The sequence below is a fragment of the Hibiscus syriacus genome, unplaced genomic scaffold, assembly GCF_006381635.1.
Source record: "Hibiscus syriacus cultivar Baekdansim isolate YM2019G1 unplaced genomic scaffold, ASM638163v2 tig00110319_pilon, whole genome shotgun sequence".
NCBI lineage: Eukaryota > Viridiplantae > Streptophyta > Magnoliopsida > Malvales > Malvaceae > Hibiscus > Hibiscus syriacus.
The window spans coordinates 611,232-634,115 of NW_024062678.1; the positions used below are offsets into that span (position 1 = coordinate 611,232).

General features: G+C 31.8%; 3 protein-coding genes and 3 pseudogenes across 3 annotated transcripts; all 6 read left to right on the top strand.

Annotated features, from left to right (window-relative positions):
* The first annotated feature begins 686 nt into the window (after window positions 1-686).
* Window positions 687-2,301, top strand: LOC120117278 (polygalacturonase-like). The gene is made up of 4 exons (XM_039137571.1): window positions 687-840; window positions 920-1,228; window positions 1,330-1,845; window positions 1,923-2,301. Exons 1-4 carry the CDS (start codon window positions 700-702, stop codon window positions 2,181-2,183), a joined length of 1,227 nt encoding a protein of 408 aa, XP_038993502.1. The 5' UTR covers window positions 687-699; the 3' UTR covers window positions 2,184-2,301.
* A 1,579-nt stretch (window positions 2,302-3,880) lies between these two features.
* LOC120117281 lies at window positions 3,881-5,410 on the top strand (annotated as a pseudogene).
* A 1,657-nt stretch (window positions 5,411-7,067) lies between these two features.
* LOC120117274 lies at window positions 7,068-8,684 on the top strand (annotated as a pseudogene).
* Window positions 8,685-10,185: 1,501 nt separating this feature from the next.
* LOC120117280 (polygalacturonase-like) lies at window positions 10,186-11,693 on the top strand. The gene is made up of 4 exons (XM_039137573.1): window positions 10,186-10,336; window positions 10,417-10,730; window positions 10,835-11,342; window positions 11,420-11,693. The coding sequence occupies exons 1-4, from the start codon at window positions 10,196-10,198 to the stop codon at window positions 11,678-11,680; spliced, it is 1,224 nt and encodes a 407-aa protein (XP_038993504.1). The 5' UTR covers window positions 10,186-10,195; the 3' UTR covers window positions 11,681-11,693.
* A 1,719-nt stretch (window positions 11,694-13,412) lies between these two features.
* Window positions 13,413-14,865, top strand: LOC120117149 (annotated as a pseudogene).
* A 1,785-nt stretch (window positions 14,866-16,650) lies between these two features.
* On the top strand, window positions 16,651-20,481 carry LOC120117150 (polygalacturonase-like). Its single transcript, XM_039137466.1, has 3 exons — window positions 16,651-17,115; window positions 17,234-17,659; window positions 20,350-20,481. The coding sequence occupies exons 1-3, from the start codon at window positions 16,651-16,653 to the stop codon at window positions 20,479-20,481; spliced, it is 1,023 nt and encodes a 340-aa protein (XP_038993397.1).
* The last annotated feature ends 2,403 nt before the right edge of the window (window positions 20,482-22,884 follow it).

A 22,884-nucleotide genomic window follows, 5' to 3' on the forward strand; every position in this document is an offset into this window, starting at 1 on the left:
GTAATTTCTTTTGCTCCTTCGTACATTTTAAATTTAGTCAATCTACTTTTACTTTTAGGAAATTTGGTAATTGTTCCAATTGGAATGTGCGGTTTGACGTATTAAAGTTTACTTCCCCGTCCCTGTGCTAATATCAATTCCATGTAATCAAGTTTGAACATTTTGATTTAACACAATCACTAAGTCGATTGAAAATTTTAAAGCAAACAACTGTGTGAATTATTTTTCACGTTCTTTTGTAGATGATTGAGTTTCAAAGTTTTTATGAGTACGAGATATACTTTAGAATTAGAAATTAGTTATATGAATACTAAACAATTATGTATTAGGAAAATGTCAAGTAAAGTTTTTTAGAAGCTAAACATTATGCATGTTTACTGTTGTATTGGATCGTGTCTCGATCTAGTCCCAAAATACTTTTTAAGTAACATTGATAAAAATACTTGTACTTAATTTCCATGATTCAAGTTTTTGAACAAACTAACCAAAAATTTATCCAGCCGAGCCAGGTGTATATAAAAACACAAGCTAATCATAGAAAGTAAAGTCTAGCCATACGATTTGCACACGTTGGTTAAATTTGAAAAAGGTTTGATTGAAAATTTTGGTTGGTTGTAGTTTGCCCAAACATCTCTATATATTTGAAAGTAAACAGAAGGAAAAACCATTCTACCTTCAAGTGAAAATAAAATTAAAGATATGGCAATAAATTTTATTGTTGTTTGTACAGTGTCTATAATATTAAATTTATTCCTTGCAGCCATGCAAGCTCAAGTAGTTGCTCTTGACGTTGTAGCTAAGTTTGGCGCAAAGGCTGACTTGAATACAGATTTGAGTAAGGTGAGCGAAATTATAGCTCACTTTAATACTCTAACGGTGAAAACATGTATAATTTCTTTATTAATCTATTTTGCTTTAGCCATTGTTGGATGCTTGGAAAGAAGCTTGTGGTTCAACAACTCCAACAACAATTTTGATTCCTGAAGGGACATATTTGTTAAGTCAAGCAACGCTGGAAGGTCCTTGCAAGGCTCCTATTGAGCTTCAACTTGAGGGCAATGTAAAAGCACCAGCTGATCCTAAAGCTTTCAAGGAGCCTAAATGGGTTAGCTTCCTTCATATTGAAAACTTCAAATTGTTCGGTGGAGGAGCTTTCGATGGACAAGGGACCACTTCTTATAAGAGAGAAGGTTGCGAAAAACACGACTTCTGTAGTAACCTCCCCATCGTAAGGTTTCTTACCTTTCGCAAGAATTTGATATTTTTCTTAGTACTTATAACTAATACATATTTTTTTCTCGTGACTCTTTTAACTCCGAAATTAAACAGAATGTAAGGTTTGATTTTTTGACCAATGCAATGGTACAAGGTATAACTCTCAGAGATAGCAAACAGTTCCACGCTAATGTTTTGGGATGCAAAAACATTACTTTCGAACATGTCACTGTATCCGCACCTAAAGATAGCCCAAACACAGATGGGATTCACATCGGGAGATCAGATGGGGTTAAAATTATAGACACGGATATCAAAACTGGTGATGATTGTATTTCAATTGGGGATGGTGCCAAAAATCTAGACATCACGGGAGTAACTTGTGGACCTGGACATGGCATCAGTATCGGTAGTCTTGGAAAGTTTGCAAACGAAGAACCTGTTGAAGGAATTAAAGTGTCGAAGTGTACGTTGACTGATACTTCGAATGGTGTTAGAATCAAGACTTGGGCAGGTGAATTTCCTGGCACAGCATCAGATATGCATTTTGAGGATATCACCGTGAAGAATGTTAGTTGTCCCGTCCTGATTGACCAGAAATACTGCCCATGGAATAAATGCAAAATGGATGTATGTACATACTTGTAAAGAACCCAATATAATGAAAAGAGTTAATCAATAATCTGACAAGTACTTTGATCTTGCAGGCTGAATCGAATGTTAAACTAAGCAACATCAGCTTCAAGAACATTCATGGTACGGCTGCGCTTCCAGAAGTTGTCAAACTCGTTTGCAGTGGTATTTTTCCATGCGAAAATGTAGAACTCGCCGACATTGACATTACGTTTAGTGGACCGGATGGACCTGCAAAATCCGAATGTAAAAATGTTAAACCAAAAGTTACTGGAAAACAAAATCCGGTTGCATGTTCTACCCCCGTACCAGCAAACCCTACCCCTACGGTTTAAATGTTGGCTGGCAATAAAAAGAGGGAAAAACAAAGTGAATGTAACTCATGTACCTTTTCATTTTATATAACGCGTCCATTTCATTTTAATCCCAAGTTATTCAGAAACTTCTATATTATATTCATTTTTAAATATATATATATATATAATTTAATCGAAAAAGAAACAAAACGTATGTGGTAACATTTTAAAGATTTTGGCTTATTTGTATTGGCATTATGTGCATCGCATGTGCGTGTACACGCTCTTTATTTTTAATTTACGTAAACAGATTAAGCAATTGTCATCAAAGCTACATAAAAAAAAAACACAAGGTGTCATTCATACAAAGGTTTACTTAATCAAACTTTTTATTAGATCCGTTTCAAAATTCCAATAAAATATTATTGTATGAAAGACGTCTTACTCTAACGCTTACTTCGGGTGTGAGTAAGAGAATAATTTTTCTTGAAAATTTATTAAATTATTTTAAAGATTAACTTCCAAAAACTAAAAAATATAGTTTCGAGCACTGAGATTAGAGTTTGGTTTACTTTACACGAGCATGCTAATAAAACAAAATTATGGTTCGAGTACATTAAAATTTGTCAACTCGACTATTCATTTTTAAATTAAATGTCAAACTATTAATTCCATTTTTAATATTTAATTTTCTTAAAATCTAAATCTTATATTTCGAATATATTATCTAATTTTGAATAAAATATATTTTTTAAAATATCGGTTCTTGTTTACCAACTTTTTTAACTTCTAATGAAATTAGTTGTATTTTAACATCTATTTCTTTGTTTAGTTTCATAGAATTTTATAGTATTCAATTTTTGGGCATTTTATTAAAAATATTATTTTGTAAAAGTTGTATGTGAAATGTCTTATCATAAAATAAGTAGATAAATGAGTCGAGATGTTTTTGTTTCTTTTACAGATTTGTAGAATTGATGACGTCGCTGCCTTAAAAAATGTATAAATCAATTATGTAGTATATATTTATTACGGAAAAGCTTTCAATATGTTGTAATTTCTTTTGCTCCTTCGTACATTTTAAATTTAGTCAATCTACTTTTACTTTTAGGAAATTAGGTAATTGTTCCAATTGGAATGTGCAGTTTGACGTATTAAAGTTTACTTCCCCGTCCCTGTGCTAATATCAATTCCATGTAATCAAGTTTGAACATTTTGATTTAACACAATCACTAAGTCGATTGAAAATTTTAAAGCATACAACTGTGTGAATTATTTTTCACGTTCTTTTGTAGATGATTGAGTTTCAAAGTTTTTATGAGTACGAGATATACTTTAGAATTAGAAATTAGTTATATGAATACTAAACAATTATGTATTAGGAAAATGTCAAGTAAAGTTTTTTAGAAGCTAAACATTATGCATGTTTACTGTTGTATTGGATCGTGTCTCGATCTAGTCCCAAAATACTTTTTAAGTAACATTGATAAAAATACTTGTACTTAATTTCCATGATTCACTTTTTTGAACAAACTAACCAAAAATTTATCCAGCCGAGCCAGGTGTATATAAAAACACAAGCTAATCATAGAAAGTAAAGTCTAGCCATACGATTTGCACACGTTGGTAAATTTGAAAAAGGTTTGATTGAAAATTTTGGTTGGTTGTAGTTTGCCCAAACATCTCTATATATTTGAAAGTAAACAAAGGAAAAACCATTCTACCTTCAAGTGAAAATAAAATTAAAGATATGGCAATAAATTTTATTGTTGTTTGTACAGTGTCTATAATATTAAATTTATTCCTTGCAGCCATGCAAGCTCAAGCAGTTGCTCTTGACGTTGTAGCTAAGTTTGGCGCAAAGGCTGACTTGAATACAGATTTGAGTAAGGTGAGCGAAATTATAGCTCACTTTAATACTCTAACGGTGAAAACATGTATAATTTCTTTATTAATCTATTTTGCTTTAGCCATTGTTGGATGCTTGGAAAGAAGCTTGTGGTTCAACAACTCCAACAACAATTTTGATTCCTGAAGGGACATATTTGTTAAGTCAAGCAACGCTGGAAGGTCCTTGCAAGGCTCCTATTGAGCTTCAACTTGAGGGCAATGTAAAAGCACCAGCTGATCCTAAAGCTTTCAAGGAGCCTAAATGGGTTAGCTTCCTTCATATTGAAAACTTCAAATTGTTCGGTGGAGGAGCTTTCGATGGACAAGGGACCACTTCTTATAAGAGAGAAGGTTGCGAAAAACACGACTTCTGTAGTAACCTCCCCATCGTAAGGTTTCTTACCTTTCGCAAGAATTTGATATTTTTCTTAGTACTTATAACTAATACATATTTTTTTCTCGTGACTCTTTTAACTCCGAAATTAAACAGAATGTAAGGTTTGATTTTTTGACCAATGCAATGGTAAAGGTATAACTCTCAGAGATAGCAAACAGTTCCACGCTAATGTTTTGGGATGCAAAAACATTACTTTCGAACATGTCACTGTATCCGCACCTAAAGATAGCCCAAACACAGATGGGATTCACATCGGGAGATCAGATGGGGTTAAAATTATAGACACGGATATCAAAACTGGTGATGATTGTATTTCAATTGGGGATGGTGCCAAAAATCTAGACATCACGGGAGTAACTTGTGGACCTGGACATGGCATCAGTATCGGTAGTCTTGGAAAGTTTGCAAACGAAGAACCTGTTGAAGGAATTAAAGTGTCGAAGTGTACGTTGACTGATACTTCGAATGGTGTTAGAATCAAGACTTGGGCAGGTGAATTTCCTGGCACAGCATCAGATATGCATTTTGAGGATATCACCGTGAAGAATGTTAGTTGTCCCGTCCTGATTGACCAGAAATACTGCCCATGGAATAAATGCAAAATGGATGTATGTACATACTTGTAAAGAACCCAATATAATGAAAAGAGTTAATCAATAATCTGACAAGTACTTTGATCTTGCAGGCTGAATCGAATGTTAAACTAAGCAACATCAGCTTCAAGAACATTCATGGTACGGCTGCGCTTCCAGAAGTTGTCAAACTCGTTTGCAGTGGAATTTTTCCATGCGAAAATGTAGAACTCGCCGACATTGACATTACGTTTAGTGGACCGGATGGACCTGCAAAATCCGAATGTAAAAATGTTAAACCAAAAGTTACTGGAAAACAAAATCCGGTTGCATGTTCTACCCCCGTACCAGCAAACCCTACCCCTACGGTTTAAATGTTGGCTGGCAATAAAAAGAGGGAAAAACAAAGTGAATGTAACTAATGTACCTTTTCATTTTATATAACGCGTCCATTTCATTTTAATCCCAAGTTATTCAGAAACTTCTATATTATATTCATTTTTAAATATATATATATATATAATTTAATCGAAAAAGAAACAAAACGTATGTGGTAACATTTTAAGCATTTTGGCTTATTTGTATTGGCATTATTTGCATCGCATGTGCGTGTACACGCTATTTATTTTTAATTTACGTAAACAGATTAAGCAATTGTCATCAAAGCTACATAAAAAAAACACAAGGTGTCATTCATACAAAGGTTTACTTAATCAAACTTTTTATTAGATCCGTTTCAAAATTCCAATAAAATATTATTGTATGAAAGACGTCTTACTCTAACGCTTACTTCGGGTGTGAGTAAGAGAATAATTTTTCTTGAAAATTTATTAAATTATTTTAAGATTAACTTCCAAAAACTAAAAAATAGTTTCGAACACTGAGATTAGAGTTTGGTTTACTTTACACGACATGCTAATAAAACAAAATTATGGTTCGAATACATTAAAATTTGTCAACTCGACTATTCATTTTTAAATTAAATGTCAAACTATTAATTCCATTTTTAATATTTAATTTTCTTAAAATCTAAATCTTATATTTCGAATATATTATCTAATTTTGAATAAAATATATTTTTTAAATATCGGTTCTTGTTTACCAACTTTTTTAACTTCTAATGAAATTAGTTGTATTTTAACATCTATTTCTTTGTTTAGTTTCATAGAATTTTATAGTATTCAATTTTTGGGGCATTTTATTAAAAATATTATTTTGTAAAAGTTGTATGTGAAATGTCTTATCATAAAATAAGTAGATAAATGAGTCGAGATGTTTTTGTTTCTTTTACAGATTTGTAGAATTGATGACGTCGCTGCCTTAAAAATGTATAAATCAATTATGTAGTATATATTTATTATGGAAAAGCTTTCAATATGTTGTAATTTCTTTTGCTCCTTCGTACATTTTAAATTTAGTCAATCTACTTTTACTTTTAGGAAATTAGGTAATTGTTCCAATTGGAATGTGCGGTTTGACGTATTAAAGTTTACTTCCCCGTCCCTGTGCTAATATCAATTCCATGTAATCAAGTTTGAAAATTTTGATTTAACACAATCACTAAGTCGATTGAAAATTTTAAAGCAAACAACTGTGTGAATTATTTTTCACGTTCTTTTGTAGATGATTGAGTTTCAAAGTTTTTATGAGTACGAGATATACTTTAGAATTGAAAATTAGTTATATGAATACTAAACAATTATGTATTAGGAAAATGTCAAGTAAAGTTTTTTAGAAGCTAAACATTATGCATGTTTACTGTTGTATTGGATCGTGTCTCGATCTAGTCCCAAAACACTTTTTAAGTAACATTGATAAAAATACTTTTACTTAATTTCCATGATTCACGTTTTTGAACAAACTAACCAAAAATTTATCCAGCCGAGCCAGGTGTATATAAAAACACAAGCTAATCATAGAAAGTAAAGTCTAGCCATACGATTTGCACACGTTGGTAAATTTGAAAAAGGTTTGATTGAAAATTTTGGTTGGTTGTAGTTTGCCCAAACATCTCTATATATTTGAAAGTAAACAAAGGAAAAACCATTCTACCTTCAAGTGAAAATAAAATTAAAGATATGGCAATAAATTTTATTGTTGTTTGTACAGTGTCTATAATATTAAATTTATTCCTTGCAGCCATGCAAGCTCAAGCAGTTGTTCTTGACGTCGTAGCTAAGTTTGGCGCAAAGGCTGACTTGAATACAGATTTGAGTAAGGTAAGCAAAATTATAGCTCACTTTAATACTCTAACGGTGAAAACATGTATAATTTCTTTATTAATCTATTTTGCTTTAGCCATTGTTGGATGCTTGGAAAGAAGCTTGTGGTTCAACAACTCCAACAACAATTTTGATTCCTGAAGGGACATATTTGTTAAGTCAAGCAACGCTGGAAGGTCCTTGCAAGGCTCCTATTGAGCTTCAACTTGAGGGCAATGTAAAAGCACCAGCTGATCCTAAAGCTTTCAAGGAGCCTAAATGGGTTAGCTTCCTTCATATTGAAAACTTCAAATTGTTCGGTGGAGGAGCTTTCGATGGACAAGGGACCACTTCTTATAAGAGAGAAGGTTGCGAAAAACACGACTTCTGTAGTAACCTCCCCATCGTAAGGTTTCTTACCTTTCGCAAGAATTTGATATTTTTCTTAGTACTTATAACTAATACATATTTTTTTCTCGTGACTCTTTTAACTCCGAAATTAAACAGAATGTAAGGTTTGATTTTTTGACCAATGCAATGGTACAAGGTATAACTCTCAGAGATAGCAAACAGTTCCACGCTAATGTTTTGGGATGCAAAAACATTACTTTCGAACATGTCACTGTATCCGCACCTAAAGATAGCCCAAACACAGATGGGATTCACATCGGGAGATCAGATGGGGTTAAAATTATAGACACGGATATCAAAACTGGTGATGATTGTATTTCAATTGGGGATGGTGCCAAAAATCTAGACATCACGGGAGTAACTTGTGGACCTGGACATGGCATCAGTATCGGTAGTCTTGGAAAGTTTGCAAACGAAGAACCTGTTGAAGGAATTAAAGTGTCGAAGTGTACGTTGACTGATACTTCGAATGGTGTTAGAATCAAGACTTGGGCAGGTGAATTTCCTGGCACAGCATCAGATATGCATTTTGAGGATATCACCGTGAAGAATGTTAGTTGTCCCGTCCTGATTGACCAAAAAATACTGCCCATGGAATAAATGCAAAATGGATGTATGTACATACTTGTAAAGAACCCAATATAATGAAAAGAGTTAATCAATAAATTGACAAGTACTTTGATCTTGCAGGCTGAATCGAATGTTAAACTAAGCAACATCAGCTTCAAGAACATTCATGGTACGGCTGCGCTTCCAGAAGTTGTCAAACTCGTTTGCAGTGGAATTTTTCCATGCGAAAATGTAGAACTCGCCGACATTGACATTACGTTTAGTGGACCGGATGAACCTGCAAAATCCGAATGTAAAAATGTTAAACCAAAAGTTACTGGAAAACAAAATCCGGTTGCATGTTCTACCCCCGTACCAGCAACCCCTACCCCTACGGTTTAAATGTTGGCTGGCAATAAAAAGAGGGAAAAACAAAGTGAATGTAACTCATGTACCTTTTCATTTTATATAACGCGTCCATTTCATTTTAATCCCAAGTTATTCAGAAACTTCTATATTATATTCATTTTTAAATATATATATATATATATATATAATTTAATCGAAAAAGAAACAAAACGTATGTGGTAACATTTTAAGCATTTTGACTTATTTGTATTGGCATTATGTGCATCGCATTTGCATGTACACACAAATTATTTTTAATTTACGTAAACAGATTAAGCAATTGTCATCAAAGCTACATAAAGAAAACACAAGGTGTCATTCATACAAAGGTTTACTTAATCAAACTTTTTATTAGATCCGTTTCAAAATTCCAATAAAATATTATTGTATGAAAGACGTCTTACTCTAACGCTTACTTCGGGTGTGAGTAAGAGAATAATAATTGTGGTTCGAGCATGCTAATAAAACAAAATTGTAGTTCGAGTACATTAAAATTTGTCAACTCGACTATTCATTTTTAAATTAAATGTCAAACTATTAATTCCATTTTCAATATTTAATTTTCTTAAAATCTAAATCTTATATTTCAAATATATTATCTAATTTTGAATAAAATATATTTTTTAAAATATCGGTTCTTGTTTACCAACTTTTTTAACTTCTAATGAAATTAGTTGTATTTTGACATCTATTTCTTTGTTTAGTTTCATAGAATTTTATAGTATTCAATTTTTGCGGCATTTTATTAAAAATATTATTTTGTAAAAGTTGTATGTGAAATGTCTTATCATAAAATAAGTAGATAAATGAGTCGAGATGTTTTTGTTTCTTTTACAGATTTGTAGAATTGATGACGTCGCTGCCTTAAAAATGTATAAATCAATTATGTAGTATATATTTATTATGGAAAAGCTTTCAATATGTTGTAATTTCTTTTGCTCCTTCGTACATTTTAAATTTAGTCAATCTACTTTTACTTTTAGGAAATTAGGTAATTGTTCCAATTGGAATGTGCGGTTTGACGTATTAAAGTTTACTTCCCCGTCCCTGTGCTAATATCAATTCCATGTAATCAAGTTTGAACATTTTGATTTAACACAATCACTAAGTCGATTGAAAATTTTAAAGCAAACAACTGTGTGAATTATTTTTCACGTTCTTTTATAGATGATTGAGTTTCAAAGTTTTTATGAGTACGAGATATACTTTAGAATTAGAAATTAGTTATATGAATACTAAACAATTATGTATTAGGAAAATGTCAAGTAAAGTTTTTTAGAAGCTAAACATTATGCATGTTTACTGTTGTATTGGATCGTGTCTCGATCTAGTCCCAAAACACTTTTTAAGTAACATTGATAAAAATACTTTTACTTAATTTGCATGATTCAAGTTTTTGAACAAACTAACCAAAAATTTATCCAGCCGAGCCAGGTGTATATAAAAACACAAGCTAATCATAGAAAGTAAAGTCTAGCCATACGATTTGCACACGTTGGTTAAATTTGAAAAAGGTTTGGTTGAAAATTTTGGTTGGTTGTAGTTTGCCCAAACATCTCTATATATTTGAAAGTAAACAAAAGGAAAAACCATTCTACCTTCAAGTGAAAATAAATTAAAGATATGGCAATAAATTTTATTGTTGTTTGTACAGTGTCTATAATATTAAATTTATTCCTTGCAGCCATGCAAGCTCAAGCAGCTGCTCTTGACGTCGTAGCTAAGTTTGGCGCAAAGGCTGACTTGAATACAGATTTGAGTAAGGTAAGCGAAATTATATCTCACTTTAATACTCTAACGGTGAAAACATGTATAATTTCTTTATTAAAACTATTTTGTTTTAGCCATTATTGGATGCTTGGAAAGAAGCTTGTGGTTCAACAACTCCAACAACAATTTTGATTCCTGAAGGGACATATTTGTTAAGTCAAGCAACGCTGGAAGGTCCTTGCAAGGCTCCTATTGAGCTTCAACTTGAGGGCAATGTAAAAGCACCAGCTGATCCTAAAGCTTTCAAGGAGCCTAAATGGGTTAGCTTCCTTCATATTGAAAACTTCAAATTGTTCGGTGGAGGAGCTTTCGATGGACAAGGGACCACTTCTTATAAGAGAGAAGGTTGCGAAAAACACGACTTCTGTAGTAACCTCCCCATCATAAGGTTTCTTACCTTTCGCAAGAATTTGATAATTTTCTTAGTACTTATAACTAATACATATTTTTTTCTCGTGACTCTTTTAACTCCGAAATTAAACAGAATGTAAGGTTTGATTTTTTGACCAATGCAATGGTACAAGGTATAAGTCTCAGAGATAGCAAACAGTTCCACGCTAATGTTTTGGGATGTAAAAACGTTACTTTCGAACATGTCACTGTATCCGCACCTAAAGATAGCCCAAACACAGATGGGATTCACATCGGGAGATCAGATGGGGTTAAAATTATAGACACGGATATCAAAATTGGTGATTATTGTATTTCAATTGGGGATGGTGCCAAAAATCTAGACATCACGGGAGTAACTTGTGGACCTGGACATGGCATCAGTATCGGTAGTCTTGGAAAGTTTGCAAACGAAGAACCTGTTGAAGGAATTAAAGTGTCGAAGTGTACGTTGACTGATACTTCAAATGGTGTTAGAATCAAGACTTGGGCAGGTGAATTTCCTGGCACAGCATCAGATATGCATTTTGAGGATATCACCGTGAAGAATGTTAGTTGTCCTGTCCTGATTGACCAGAAATACTGCCCATGGAATAAATGCAAAATGGATGTATGTACATACTTGTAAAGAACCCAATATAATGAACAGAGTTAATCAATAATCTGACAAGTACTTTGATCTTGCAGGCTGAATCGAATGTTAAACTAAGCAACATCAGCTTCAAGAACATTCATGGTACGGCTGCGCTTCCAGAAGTTGTCAAACTCGTTTGCAGTGGTATTTTTCCATGCGAAAATGTAGAACTCGCCGACATTGACATTACGTTTAGTGGACCGGATGGACCTGCAAAATCCGAATGTAAAAATGTTAAACCAAAAGTTACTGGAAAACAAAATCCGGTTGCATGTTCTACCCCCGTACCAACAAACCCTACCCCTACGATTTAAATGTTGGCTGGCAATAAAAAGAGGGAATAACAAAGTGAATGTAACTCATGTACCTTTTCATTTTATATAACGCGTCCATTTCATTTTAATCCCAAGTTATTCAGAAACTTCTATATTATATTCATTTTTAAATATATATATATATATATATATATATATATATATATATATATATATTTAATCGAAAAAGAAACAAACGTATGTGGTAACATTTTAAGCATTTTGACTTATTTGTATTGGCATTATGTGCATCGCATGTGCATGTACACGCTATTTATTTTTAATTTACGTAAACAGATTAAGCAATTATCATCAAAGCTACATAAAAAAAACACAAGGTGCCATTCATACAAAGGTTTACTTAATCAAACTTTTTATTAGATCCGTTTCAAAATTCCAATAAAATATTATTGTATGAAAGACGTCTTACTCTAAGGCTTACTTCGGGTGTGAGTAAGAGAATAATTTTTCTTGAAAATTTATTAAATTATTCTAAAGATTAACTTCCAAAAACTAAAAAATATAGTTTCGAGCACTGAGATTAGAGTTTGGTTTACTTTACACGAGCATGCCAATAAAACAAAATTGTGGTTCGAGTACATTAAAATTTGTCAACTCGACTATTCATTTTTAAATTAAATGTCAAACTATTAATTCCATTTTTAATATTTAATTTTCTTAAAATCTAAATCTTATATTCGAATATATTATCTAATTTTGAATAAATATATTTTTAAAATATCTGTTCTTGTTTACCAACTTTTTTAACTTCTAATGAGATTAGTTGTATTTTGACATCTATTTCTTTTTAGTTTCATAGAATTTTATAGTATTCAATTTTTGGGGCATTTTATTAAAATATTATTTTGTAAAAGTTGTATGTGAAATGTCTTAACATAAAATAAGTATATAAATGAGTCGAGATATTTTTGTTTCTTTTACAGATTTGTAGAATTGATGACGTCGCTGCCTTAAAAATGTATAAATCAATTATGTAGTATATATTTATTATGGAAAAGCTTTCAATATGTTGTAATTTCTTTTGCTCCTTCGTACATTTTAAATTTAGTCAATCTACTTTTACTTTTAGGAAATTAGGTAATTGTTCCAATTGGAATGTGCGGTTTGACGTATTAAAGTTTACTTCCCCGTCCCTGTGCTAATATCAATTCCATGTAATCAAGTTTGAACATTTTGATTTAACACAATCACTAAGTCGATTGAAAATTTTAAAGCAAACAACTGTGTGAATTATTTTTCACGTTCTTTTGTAGATGATTGAGTTTCAAAGTTTTTATGAGTACGAGATATACTTTAGAATTAGAAATTAGTTATATGAATACTAAACAATTATGTATTAGGAAAATGTCAAGTAAAGTTTTTTAGAAGCTAAACATTATGCATGTTTACTGTTGTATTGGATCGTGTCTCGATCTAGTCCCAAAACACTTTTTAAGTAACATTGATAAAAATACTTTTACTTAATTTCCATGATTCAATTTTTTTGAACAAACTAACCAAAAATTTATCCAGCCGAGCCAGGTGTATATAAAAACACAAGCTAATCACAGAAAGTAAAGTCTAGCCATACGATTTGCACACGTTGGTTAAATTTGAAAAAGGTTTGATTGAAAATTTTGGTTGGTTGTAGTTTGCCCAAACATCTCTATATATTTGAAAGTAAACAAAAGGAAAAACCATTCTACCTTCAAGTGAAAATAAAATTAAAGATATGGCAATAAATTTTATTGTTGTTTGTACAGTGTCTATAATATTAAATTTATTCCTTGCAGCCATGCAAGCTCAAGCAGCTGCTCTTGACGTCGTAGCTAAGTTTGGCACAAAGGCTGACTTGAATACAGATTTGAGTAAGGTAAGCGAAATTACAGCTCACTTTAATACTCTAACGGTGAAAACATGTATAATTTCTTTATTAATCTATTTTGTTTTAGCCATTGTTGGATGCTTGGAAATAAGGTTGTGGTTCAACAACTCCAACAACAATTTTGATTCCTGAAGGGACATATTTGTTAAGTCAAGCAACGCTGGAAGGTCCTTGCAAGGCTCCTATTGAGCTTCAACTTGAGGGCAATGTAAAAGCACCAGCTGATCCTAAAGCTTTCAAGGAGCCTAAATGGGTTAGCTTCCTTCATATTGAAAACTTCAAATTGTTCGGTGGAGGAGCTTTCGATGGACAAGGGACCACTTCTTATAAGAGAGAAGGTTGCGAAAAACACGACTTCTGTAGTAACCTCCCCATCGTAAGGTTTCTTACCTTTCGCAAGAATTTGATATTTTTCTTAGTACTTATAACTAATACATATTTTTTTATATCGTGACTCTTTTAACTCCGAAATTAAACAGAATGTAAGGTTTGATTTTTTGACCAATGCAATGGTACAAGGTATAACTCTCAGAGATAGCAAACAGTTCCACGCTAATGTTTTGGGATGCAAAAACATTACTTTCGAACATGTCACTGTATCCGCACCTAAAGATAGCCCAAACACAGATGGGATTCACATCGGGAGATCAGATGGGGTTAAAATTATAGACACGGATATCAAAACTGGTGATGATTGTATTTCAATTGGGGATGGTGCCAAAAATCTAGACATCACGGGAGTAACTTGTGGAAACTTTGCAAACGAAGAACCTGTTGAAGGAATTAAAGTGTCGAAGTGTACGTTGACTGATACTTCGAATGGTGTTAGAATCAAGACTTGGGCAGGTGAATTTCCTGGCACAGCATCAGATATGAATTTTGAGGATATCACCATGAAGAATGTTAGTTGTCCCGTCCTGATTGACCAAAAATACTGCCCATGGAATAAATGCAAAATGGATGTATGTACATACTTGTAAAGAACCCAATATAATGAAAAGAGTTGATCAATAATCTGACAAGTACTTTGATCTTGCAGGCTGAATCGAATGTTAAACTAAGCAACATCAGCTTCAAGAACATTCATGGTACGGCTGCGCTTCCAGAAGTTGTCAAACTTGTTTGCAGTGGTATTTTTCCATACGAAAATGTAGAACTCGCTGACATTGACATTACGTTTAGTGGACCGGATGGACCTGTAAAATCCGAATGTAAAAATGTTAAACCAAAAGTTACTGGAAAACAAAATCTGGTTGCTTGTTCTACCCCCGTACCAACAAACCCTACCCCTACGGTTTAAATGTTGGCTGGATATAAAAAGAGGGAAAAACAAAGTGAATGTAACTCATGTACCTTTTCATTTTATATAACGCGTCCATTTCATTTTAATCCCAAGTTATTCAGAAACTTCTATATTATATATATTTTTAAATATATATATATATATATATATATATATATATATAATTTAATCGAAAAAGAAACAAAACGTATGTGGTAACATTTTAAGCATTTTGACTTATTTGTATTGGCATTATGTGCATCGCATGTGCATGTACACGCTATTTATTTTTAATTTACGTAAACAGATTAAGCAATTGTCATCAAAGCTACATAAAAAAAACACAAGGTGTCATTCATACAAAGGTTTACTTAATCAAACTTTTTATTAGATCCGTTTCAAAATTCCAATAAAATATTATTGTATGAAAGACGTCTTACTCTAACACTTACTTCGGGTTTGAGTAAGAGAATAATTTTTCTTGAAAATTTATTAAATTATTCTAAAGATTAACTTCCAAAACTAAAAAAATATAGTTTCGAGCATGAGATTAGAGTTTGGTTTACTTTACACGAGCATGCCAATAAAACAAAATTGTGGTTCGAGTACATTAAAATTTGGCAACTCGACTATTCATTTTTAAATTAAATGTCAAACTATTAATTCCATTTTTAATATTTAATTTTCTTAAAATCTAAATCTTATATTTCGAATATATTATCTAATTTTGAATAAAATATATTTTTTAAAATATCTGTTCTTGTTTACCAACTTTTTTAACTTCTAATGAGATTAGTTGTATTTTGACATCTATTTCTTTGTTTAGTTTCATAGAATTTTATAGTATTCAATTTTGGGGATTTTATTAAAGATATTATTTTGTAAAAGTTGTATGTGAAATGTCTTATCATAAAATAAGTAGATAAATGAGTCGAGATGTTTTTGTTTCTTTTACAGATTTGTAGAATTGATGACGTCGCTGCCTTAAAAATGTATAAATCAATTATGTAGTATATATTTATTATGGAAAAGCTTTCAATATGTTGTAATTTCTTTTGCTCCTTCGTACATTTTAAATTTAGTCAATCTACTTTTACTTTTAGGAAATTAGGTAATTGTTCCAATTGGAATGTGCGGTTTGACGTATTAAAGTTTACTTCCCCGTCCCTGTGCTAATATCAATTCCATGTAATCAAGTTTGAACATTTTGATTTAACACAATCACTAAGTCGATTGAAAATTTTAAAGCAAACAACTGTGTGAATTATTTTTCACGTTCTTTTGTAGATGATTGAGTTTCAAAGTTTTATGAGTACGAGATATACTTTAGAATTAGAAATTAGTTATATGAATACTAAACAATTATGTATTAGGAAAATGTCAAGTAAAGTTTTTTAGAAGCTAAACATTATGCATGTTTACTGTTGTATTGGATCGTGTCTCGATCTAGTCCCAAAACACTTTTTAAGTAACATTGATAAAAATACTTTTACTTAATTTGCATGATTCAAGTTTTTGAACAAACTAACCAAAAATTTATCCAGCCGAGCCAGGTGTATATAAAAACACAGCTAATCATAGAAAGTACAGTCTAGCCATACGATTTGCACACGTTGGTTAAATTTGAAAAGGTTTGGTTGAAAATTTGGTTGGTTGTAGTTTGCCCAAACATCTCTATATATTGAAAGTAAACAAAGGAAAAACCATTCTACCTTCAAGTGAAAATAAAATTAAAGATATGGCAATAAATTTTATTATTGTTTGTACAGTATATCTATAATTTTAAATTTATTCCTTGCAGCCATGCAAGCTCAAGCAGCTTCTCTTGACGTCGTAGCTAAGTTTGGCGCAAAGGCTGACTTGAATACAGATTTGAGTAAGCTAAGTGAAATTACAACTCACTTTAATACTCTAACGGTGAAAACATGTATAATTTCTTTATTAATCTATTTTGTTTTGCCATTGTTGGATGCTTGGAAAGAAGCTTGTGGTTCAACAACTCCAACAGCAATTTTGATTCCTGAAGGGACATATTTGTTAAGTCAAGCAACGCTGGAAGGTCCTTGCAAGGCTCCTATTGAGCTTCAACTTGAGGGCAATGTAAAAGCACCAGCTGATCCTAAAGCTTTCAAGGAGCCTAAATGGGTTAGCTTCCTTCATATTGAAAACTTCAAATTGTTCGGTGGAGGAGCTTTCGATGGACAAGGGACCACTTCTTATAAGAGAGAAGGTTGCGAAAAACACGACTTCTGTAGTAACCTCCCCATCGTAAGGTTTCTTACCTTTCGCAAGAATTTGATATTTTTCTTAGTACTTATAACTAATACATATTTTTTTCTCGTAACTCTTTTAACTCCGAAATTAAACAGAATGTAAGGTTTGATTTTTTGACCAATGCAATGGTACAAGGTATATAACTCTCAGAGATAGCAAACAGTTCCACGCTAATGTTTTGGGATGCAAAAACATTACTTTCGAACATGTCACTGTATCCGCACCTAAAGATAGCCCAAACACAGATGGGATTCACATCGGGAGATCAGATGGGGTTAAAATTATAGATACGAATATCAAAACTGGTGATGATTGTATTTCAATTGGGGATGGTGCCAAAAATCTAGACATCACGGGAATTAAAGTGTCGAAGTGTACGTTGACTGATACTTCGAATGGTGTTAGAATCAAGACTTGGGCAGGTGAATTTCCTGGCACAGCATCAGATATGCATTTTGAGGATATCACCGTGAAGAATGTTAGTTGTCCCGTCCTGATTGACCAGAAATACTGCCCATGGAATAAATGCAAAATGGATGTATGTACATACTTGTAAAGAACCAATATAATGAAGAGTTAATCAATAATGACAAGTACTTTGATCTTGCAGGCGAATCGAAGTTAAACTAAGCAACATCAGCTTCAAGAACATTCATGGTACGGCTGCGCTTCCAGAAGTTGTCAAACTCGTTTGCAGTGGTATTTTTCCATGCGAAAATAGAACGCCGACATTGACATTACGTTTAGTGGACCGGATGGACCTGCAAATCCGAATGTAAAAATGTTAAACCAAAGTTACTGGAAAACAAAATCCGGTTGCATGTTCTACCCCGTACCAGCAAACCCTACCCCTACGGTTTAAATATGGCTGGCAATAAAAGAGGGAAAAACAAAGTGAATGTAACTCATGTACCTTTTCATTTTATATAACGCGTCCATTTCATTTTAATCCCAAGTTATTCAGAAACTTATATATTCATTTTTAAATATATATATATATATATATCTATATATAATATAATTTAATCGAAAAAGAAACAAACGTATGTGGTAACATTTTAAGCATTTTGACTTATTTGTATTGGCATTATGTGCATCGATGTGTTGTACACTATTTATTTTAATTTACGTAAACAGATTAAGCAATTGTCATCAAAGCTACATAAAAAAACACAAGGTCATTCATACAAGGTTTACTTAATCAAACTTTTTATTAGATCCGTTTCAAAATTCCAATAAAATATTATTGTATGAAAGACGTCTTACTCTAACGCTTACTTCGGGTGTGATAAGAGAATAATTTTTCTTGAAAATTTATTAAATTATTCTAAAGATTAACTTCCAAAACTAAAAATATATTTCGAGCACTGAGATAGAGTTTGGTTTACTTTACACGAGCATGCAATAAAACAAAATTGTGGTTCGAGTACATTAAAATTGTCAACTCGATATTCATTTTTAAATTAAATGTCAAACTATTAATTCCATTTTAATATTTAATTTTCTTAAAATCTAAATCTTATATTTTCGAATATATATCTAATTTTGAATAAAATATATTTTTTAAAATATCTGTTCTTGTTTACCAACTTTTTTAACTTCTAATGAATTAGTTGTATTTTGACATCTATTCTTGTTTAGTTTCATAGAATTTTATAGTATTCATTTTTGGGCATTTATTAAAATATTATTTTAAAAGTTGTATGTGAAATGTCTTATCATAAATAAGTAGATAAATGAGTCGAGATGTTTTTTTTTTTACAGATTTGTAGAATTGATGACGTCGCTGCCTAAAAAAGTATAAATCAATTATGTAGTATATATTTATTATGGAAAAGCTTTCAATATGTTGTAATTTCTTTTGCTCCTTCGTACATTTAAATTTAGTCAATCTACTTTTACTTTTAGGAAATTAGGTAATTGTTCCAATTGGAATGTGCGGTTTGACGTATTAAAGTTTACTTCCCCGTCCCTGTGCTAATATCAATTCCATGTAATCAAGTTTGAACATTTTGATTTAACACAATCACTAAGTCGATTGAAAATTTTAAAGCAAACTGTGTGAATTATTTTTCACGTTCTTTTGTAGATGATTGAGTTTCAAAGTTTTATGAGTACGAGATATACTTTAGAATTAGAAATTAGTTATATGAATCTAAACAATTATGTATTAGGAAAATGTCAAGTAAAGTTTTTTAGAAGCTAAACATTATGCATGTTTACTGTTGTATTGGATCGTTCGATCTAGTCCCAAACACTTTTTAAGTAACATTGATAAAAATACTTTACTTAATTTGCATGATTCAAGTTTTTGAACAAACTAACCAAAAATTATCCAGCCGAGCCAGGTGTATATAAAAACACAAGCTAATCATAGAAAGTAAAGTCTAGCCATACGATTTGCACTTGGTTAAATTGAAAAAGGTTTGGTTGAAAATTTTGGTTGGTTGTAGTTTGCCCAAACTCTATATATTTGAAAGTAAAAAAGGAAACACCATTCTACCTTCAAGTGAAAATAAAATTAAAGATATGGCAATAAATTTATTTGTTTGTACAGTGTCTATAATATTAAATTTATTCCTTGCAGCCATGCAAGCTCAAGCAGTTGGTCTTGACGTGTAGCTAAGTTTGGCGCAAAGGCTGACTTGAATAAATTTGAGTAAGGTAAGCGAAATTACAACTCACTTTAATACTCTAACGGTGAAACATGTATAATTTCTTTATTAATCTATTTGTTTAGCCATTGTATGCTTGGAAAGAAGCTTGGTTCAACAACTCCAACAACAATTTTGATTCCTGAAGGGACATATTGTTAAGTCAAGCAACGTGGAAGGTCCTTGCAAGGCTCCTATTGAGCTTCAAACTTGAGGGCAATGTAAAAGCACGCTGATCCTAAAAGCTTTCAAGGAGCCTAAATGGGTTAGCTTCCTTCATACTTGGAAAGTTTGCAAACGAAGAACCTATTGAAGGAATTAAAGTGTCGAAGTGTACCTTGATTGATACTTCGAATGGTATTAGAATCAAGACTTGGGCAGGTGAATTTCCTGGCACAGCATCAGATATGCATTTTGAGGATATCACCGTGAAGAATGTTAGTTGTCCAGTCTTGATTGACCAGAAATACTGCCCATGGAATAAATGCAAAATTGATGTATGCACATAGTTGTAAAGAACCCAATATAATGAAAAGAGTTAATCAATAATCTGACAAGTACTTTGATCTTGCAGGCTGAATCGAATGTTAAACTAAGCAACATTAGCTTCAAGAACATTCATGGTACGGCTGCGCTTCCAGAAGTTGTCAAACTCGTTTGCAGTGGTATTTTTCCATGCGAAAAATTTAGAACTCACCGACATTGACATTACGTTTAGTGGACCGGATGGACCTGCAAAATCCGTATGTAAAAATGTTAAACAAAAGTGACTGGAAAACAAAATCCGGTTGCATGTTCTACCCCCGTACCAACAATCCCTACCCTTACGGTTTAAATATTGGCTGACAATAAGAAGAGGGAAAAACAAAGTGAATGTAACACATGTACACAAGTGATTCAGAAACTTTATATTATATTCATTTTTAAATATATATATATATATATATATATATATATTTAATTTAATCGAAAAAGAAACAAAACGTATGTGGTTACATTTTAAGTATTTTGACTTATTTGTATTGGCTTTATGTGCATCGCATGTGCATGTACACGCTATTTATTTTTATTTCATGTAAACAGATTAAGAAATTGTCATCAAAGCTACATTAAAAAAAACACAAGGTGTCATTCATACCAAGGTTTACTTAATCAAACTTTTTATTAGATCTGTTTCAAACTTCCAATAAAATATTATTGTATAAAAGATGTCTTACTCTAACGCTTACTTCGGTTGTGAGTAAGAGAATAATTTTTCTTGAAAATTTATTAAATTATTTTAAAGATTAACTTCCAAAAACTGAAAAATATAGTTTCGAGTATTGAGATTAGAGTTTGGTTTACTTTACACAAGCTTGCCAATAAAACAAAATTATGGTTTGAGTACATTAAAATTTGTCAACTCGACTATTCATTTTTAAATTAAATGTCAAACTATTAATTCCATTTTTTAATATTTAATTTTTTTTAAAACTAAATCTTATATTTCGAATATAAATAAAATATATTTTTTAAAATCATTCTTGTTTACCAACTTTTTACTTCTAATGAAATTAGTTGTATTTTGACATCTATTCTTCATTTAGTTTCAAAGAATTTTAGTATTCATTTTGGGGCATTTAAAAAATATTATTTTATAAAAGTTGTATTTGAAATGTCTTATCATAAAATAAGTAGATATGTGTCGATGTTTTGTTTCTTTTACAGATTTGTAGAATTGATGACGTCGCTGCCTTAAAAACGTAAATCAATTATGTAGTATATTTATTATGGAAAGCTTTCAATATTGTAATTTCTTTTGCTCCTTCGTACATTTTAATTTAGTCAATCTTTTACTTTTAGGAAATAGGTAATTGTTCCAATTGGAATGTGCAGTTTGACGTATTAAAGTTTACTTCCCCGTCCCTGTGCTAATATCAATTCCATGTAATCAAGTTTCAACATTTTGATTTAACACAATCTCTAAGTCGATTGAAAATTTTAAATCAAACAGTTGTGTGAATTATTTTTCACGTTCTTTTGTAGATGATTGAGTTTCAAAGTTTTTATGAGTACTAGATATACTTTAGAATTAGAAATTAGTTATATGAATACTAAACAATTATGTATTAGGAAAATGTCAAGTAAAGTTTTTTAGAAGCTAAACAATATGCATGTTTACTGTTGTATTGGATCGTGTCTCGATCTAGTCCCAAAACACTTTTTAAGTAACATTGATAAAAATACTTTTACTTAATTTGCATGAATCAAGTTTTTGAACAAACTAACCAAAACTTTATCCAGCCGAGCCAGGTGTATATAAAAACACAAGCTAATCATATAAAGTAAAGTCTAGCCATACGATTTGCACGCGTTGGTTAAATTTGAAAAAGGTCTTTGCAAGGCTCCTATTGAGCTTCAACTTGAGGGCAATGTAAAAGCACCAGCTGATCCTAAAGCTTTCAAGGAGCCTAAAGGGGTTAGCTTCCTTCATATTGAAAACTTCAAATTTTTCGGTGGAGGAGCTTTCGATGGACAAGGAACCAGTTCTTATAAGAGAGAAGGTTGCTAAAAACACGACTTATGTAGTAACCTACCCATCGTAAGGTTTCTTACCTTTCGCAAGAATTTGATATTTTTCTTAGTACTTATAACTAATACATATTTTTTTCTCGTGGCTCTTTTAACTCCGAAATTAAACAAAATGTAAGGTTTGATTTTTTGACCAATGCAATGGTACAAGGTAACTCTCAGATAGCAAACAGTTCCCCTCTAATGTTTGGGATGCAAAACATTACTTTCGAACATGTAACTGTATCCGCACCTAAAGATAGCCCAAACCCAGATGGGATTCACATCGGGAGATCAGATGGGGTTAAAATTATAGACACGGATATCAAAACTGGTGATGATTGTATTTTAATTGGGGATGGCGCCAAAAATCTGGATATCAAAAATTCTTGGAAAGTTTGCAAACGAATAACCTATTGAAGGTGAATTTCCTGGCACAGCATCAGATATGCATTTTGAGGATATCACCGTGAAGAATGTTAGTTGTCTTGTCCTGATTGACCAGAAATACTGCCCATGGAATAAAAGAAAAATGGATGTATGTACATACTTGTAAATA

What these genes read in the sequence shown, in the direction of transcription:
- LOC120117278 (XM_039137571.1), top strand. Translation starts at nt 700, where the DNA reads ATGGCAATAAATTTTATTGTTGTTTGTACAGTGTCTATAATATTAAAT. An exon ending in TGAATACAGATTTGAGTAAG is followed by an intron (nt 841 to 919) that starts GTGAGCGAAATT and finishes ATTTTGCTTTAG; the next exon opens with CCATTGTTGGATGCTTGGAA. An exon ending in TCTGTAGTAACCTCCCCATC is followed by an intron (nt 1,229 to 1,329) that starts GTAAGGTTTCTT and finishes GAAATTAAACAG; the next exon opens with AATGTAAGGTTTGATTTTTT.
- LOC120117280 (XM_039137573.1), top strand. Translation starts at nt 10,196, where the DNA reads ATGGCAATAAATTTTATTGTTGTTTGTACAGTGTCTATAATATTAAAT. An exon ending in TGAATACAGATTTGAGTAAG is followed by an intron (nt 10,337 to 10,416) that starts GTAAGCGAAATT and finishes ATTTTGTTTTAG; the next exon opens with CCATTATTGGATGCTTGGAA. An exon ending in AGTAACCTCCCCATCATAAG is followed by an intron (nt 10,731 to 10,834) that starts GTTTCTTACCTT and finishes ACAGAATGTAAG; the next exon opens with GTTTGATTTTTTGACCAATG.
- LOC120117150 (XM_039137466.1), top strand. Translation starts at nt 16,651, where the DNA reads ATGCAAGCTCAAGCAGCTTCTCTTGACGTCGTAGCTAAGTTTGGCGCA. An exon ending in TCTGTAGTAACCTCCCCATC is followed by an intron (nt 17,116 to 17,233) that starts GTAAGGTTTCTT and finishes AAGGTTTGATTT; the next exon opens with TTTGACCAATGCAATGGTAC. An exon ending in GGAATAAATGCAAAATGGAT is followed by an intron (nt 17,660 to 20,349) that starts GTATGTACATAC and finishes TTGATCTTGCAG; the next exon opens with GCTGAATCGAATGTTAAACT.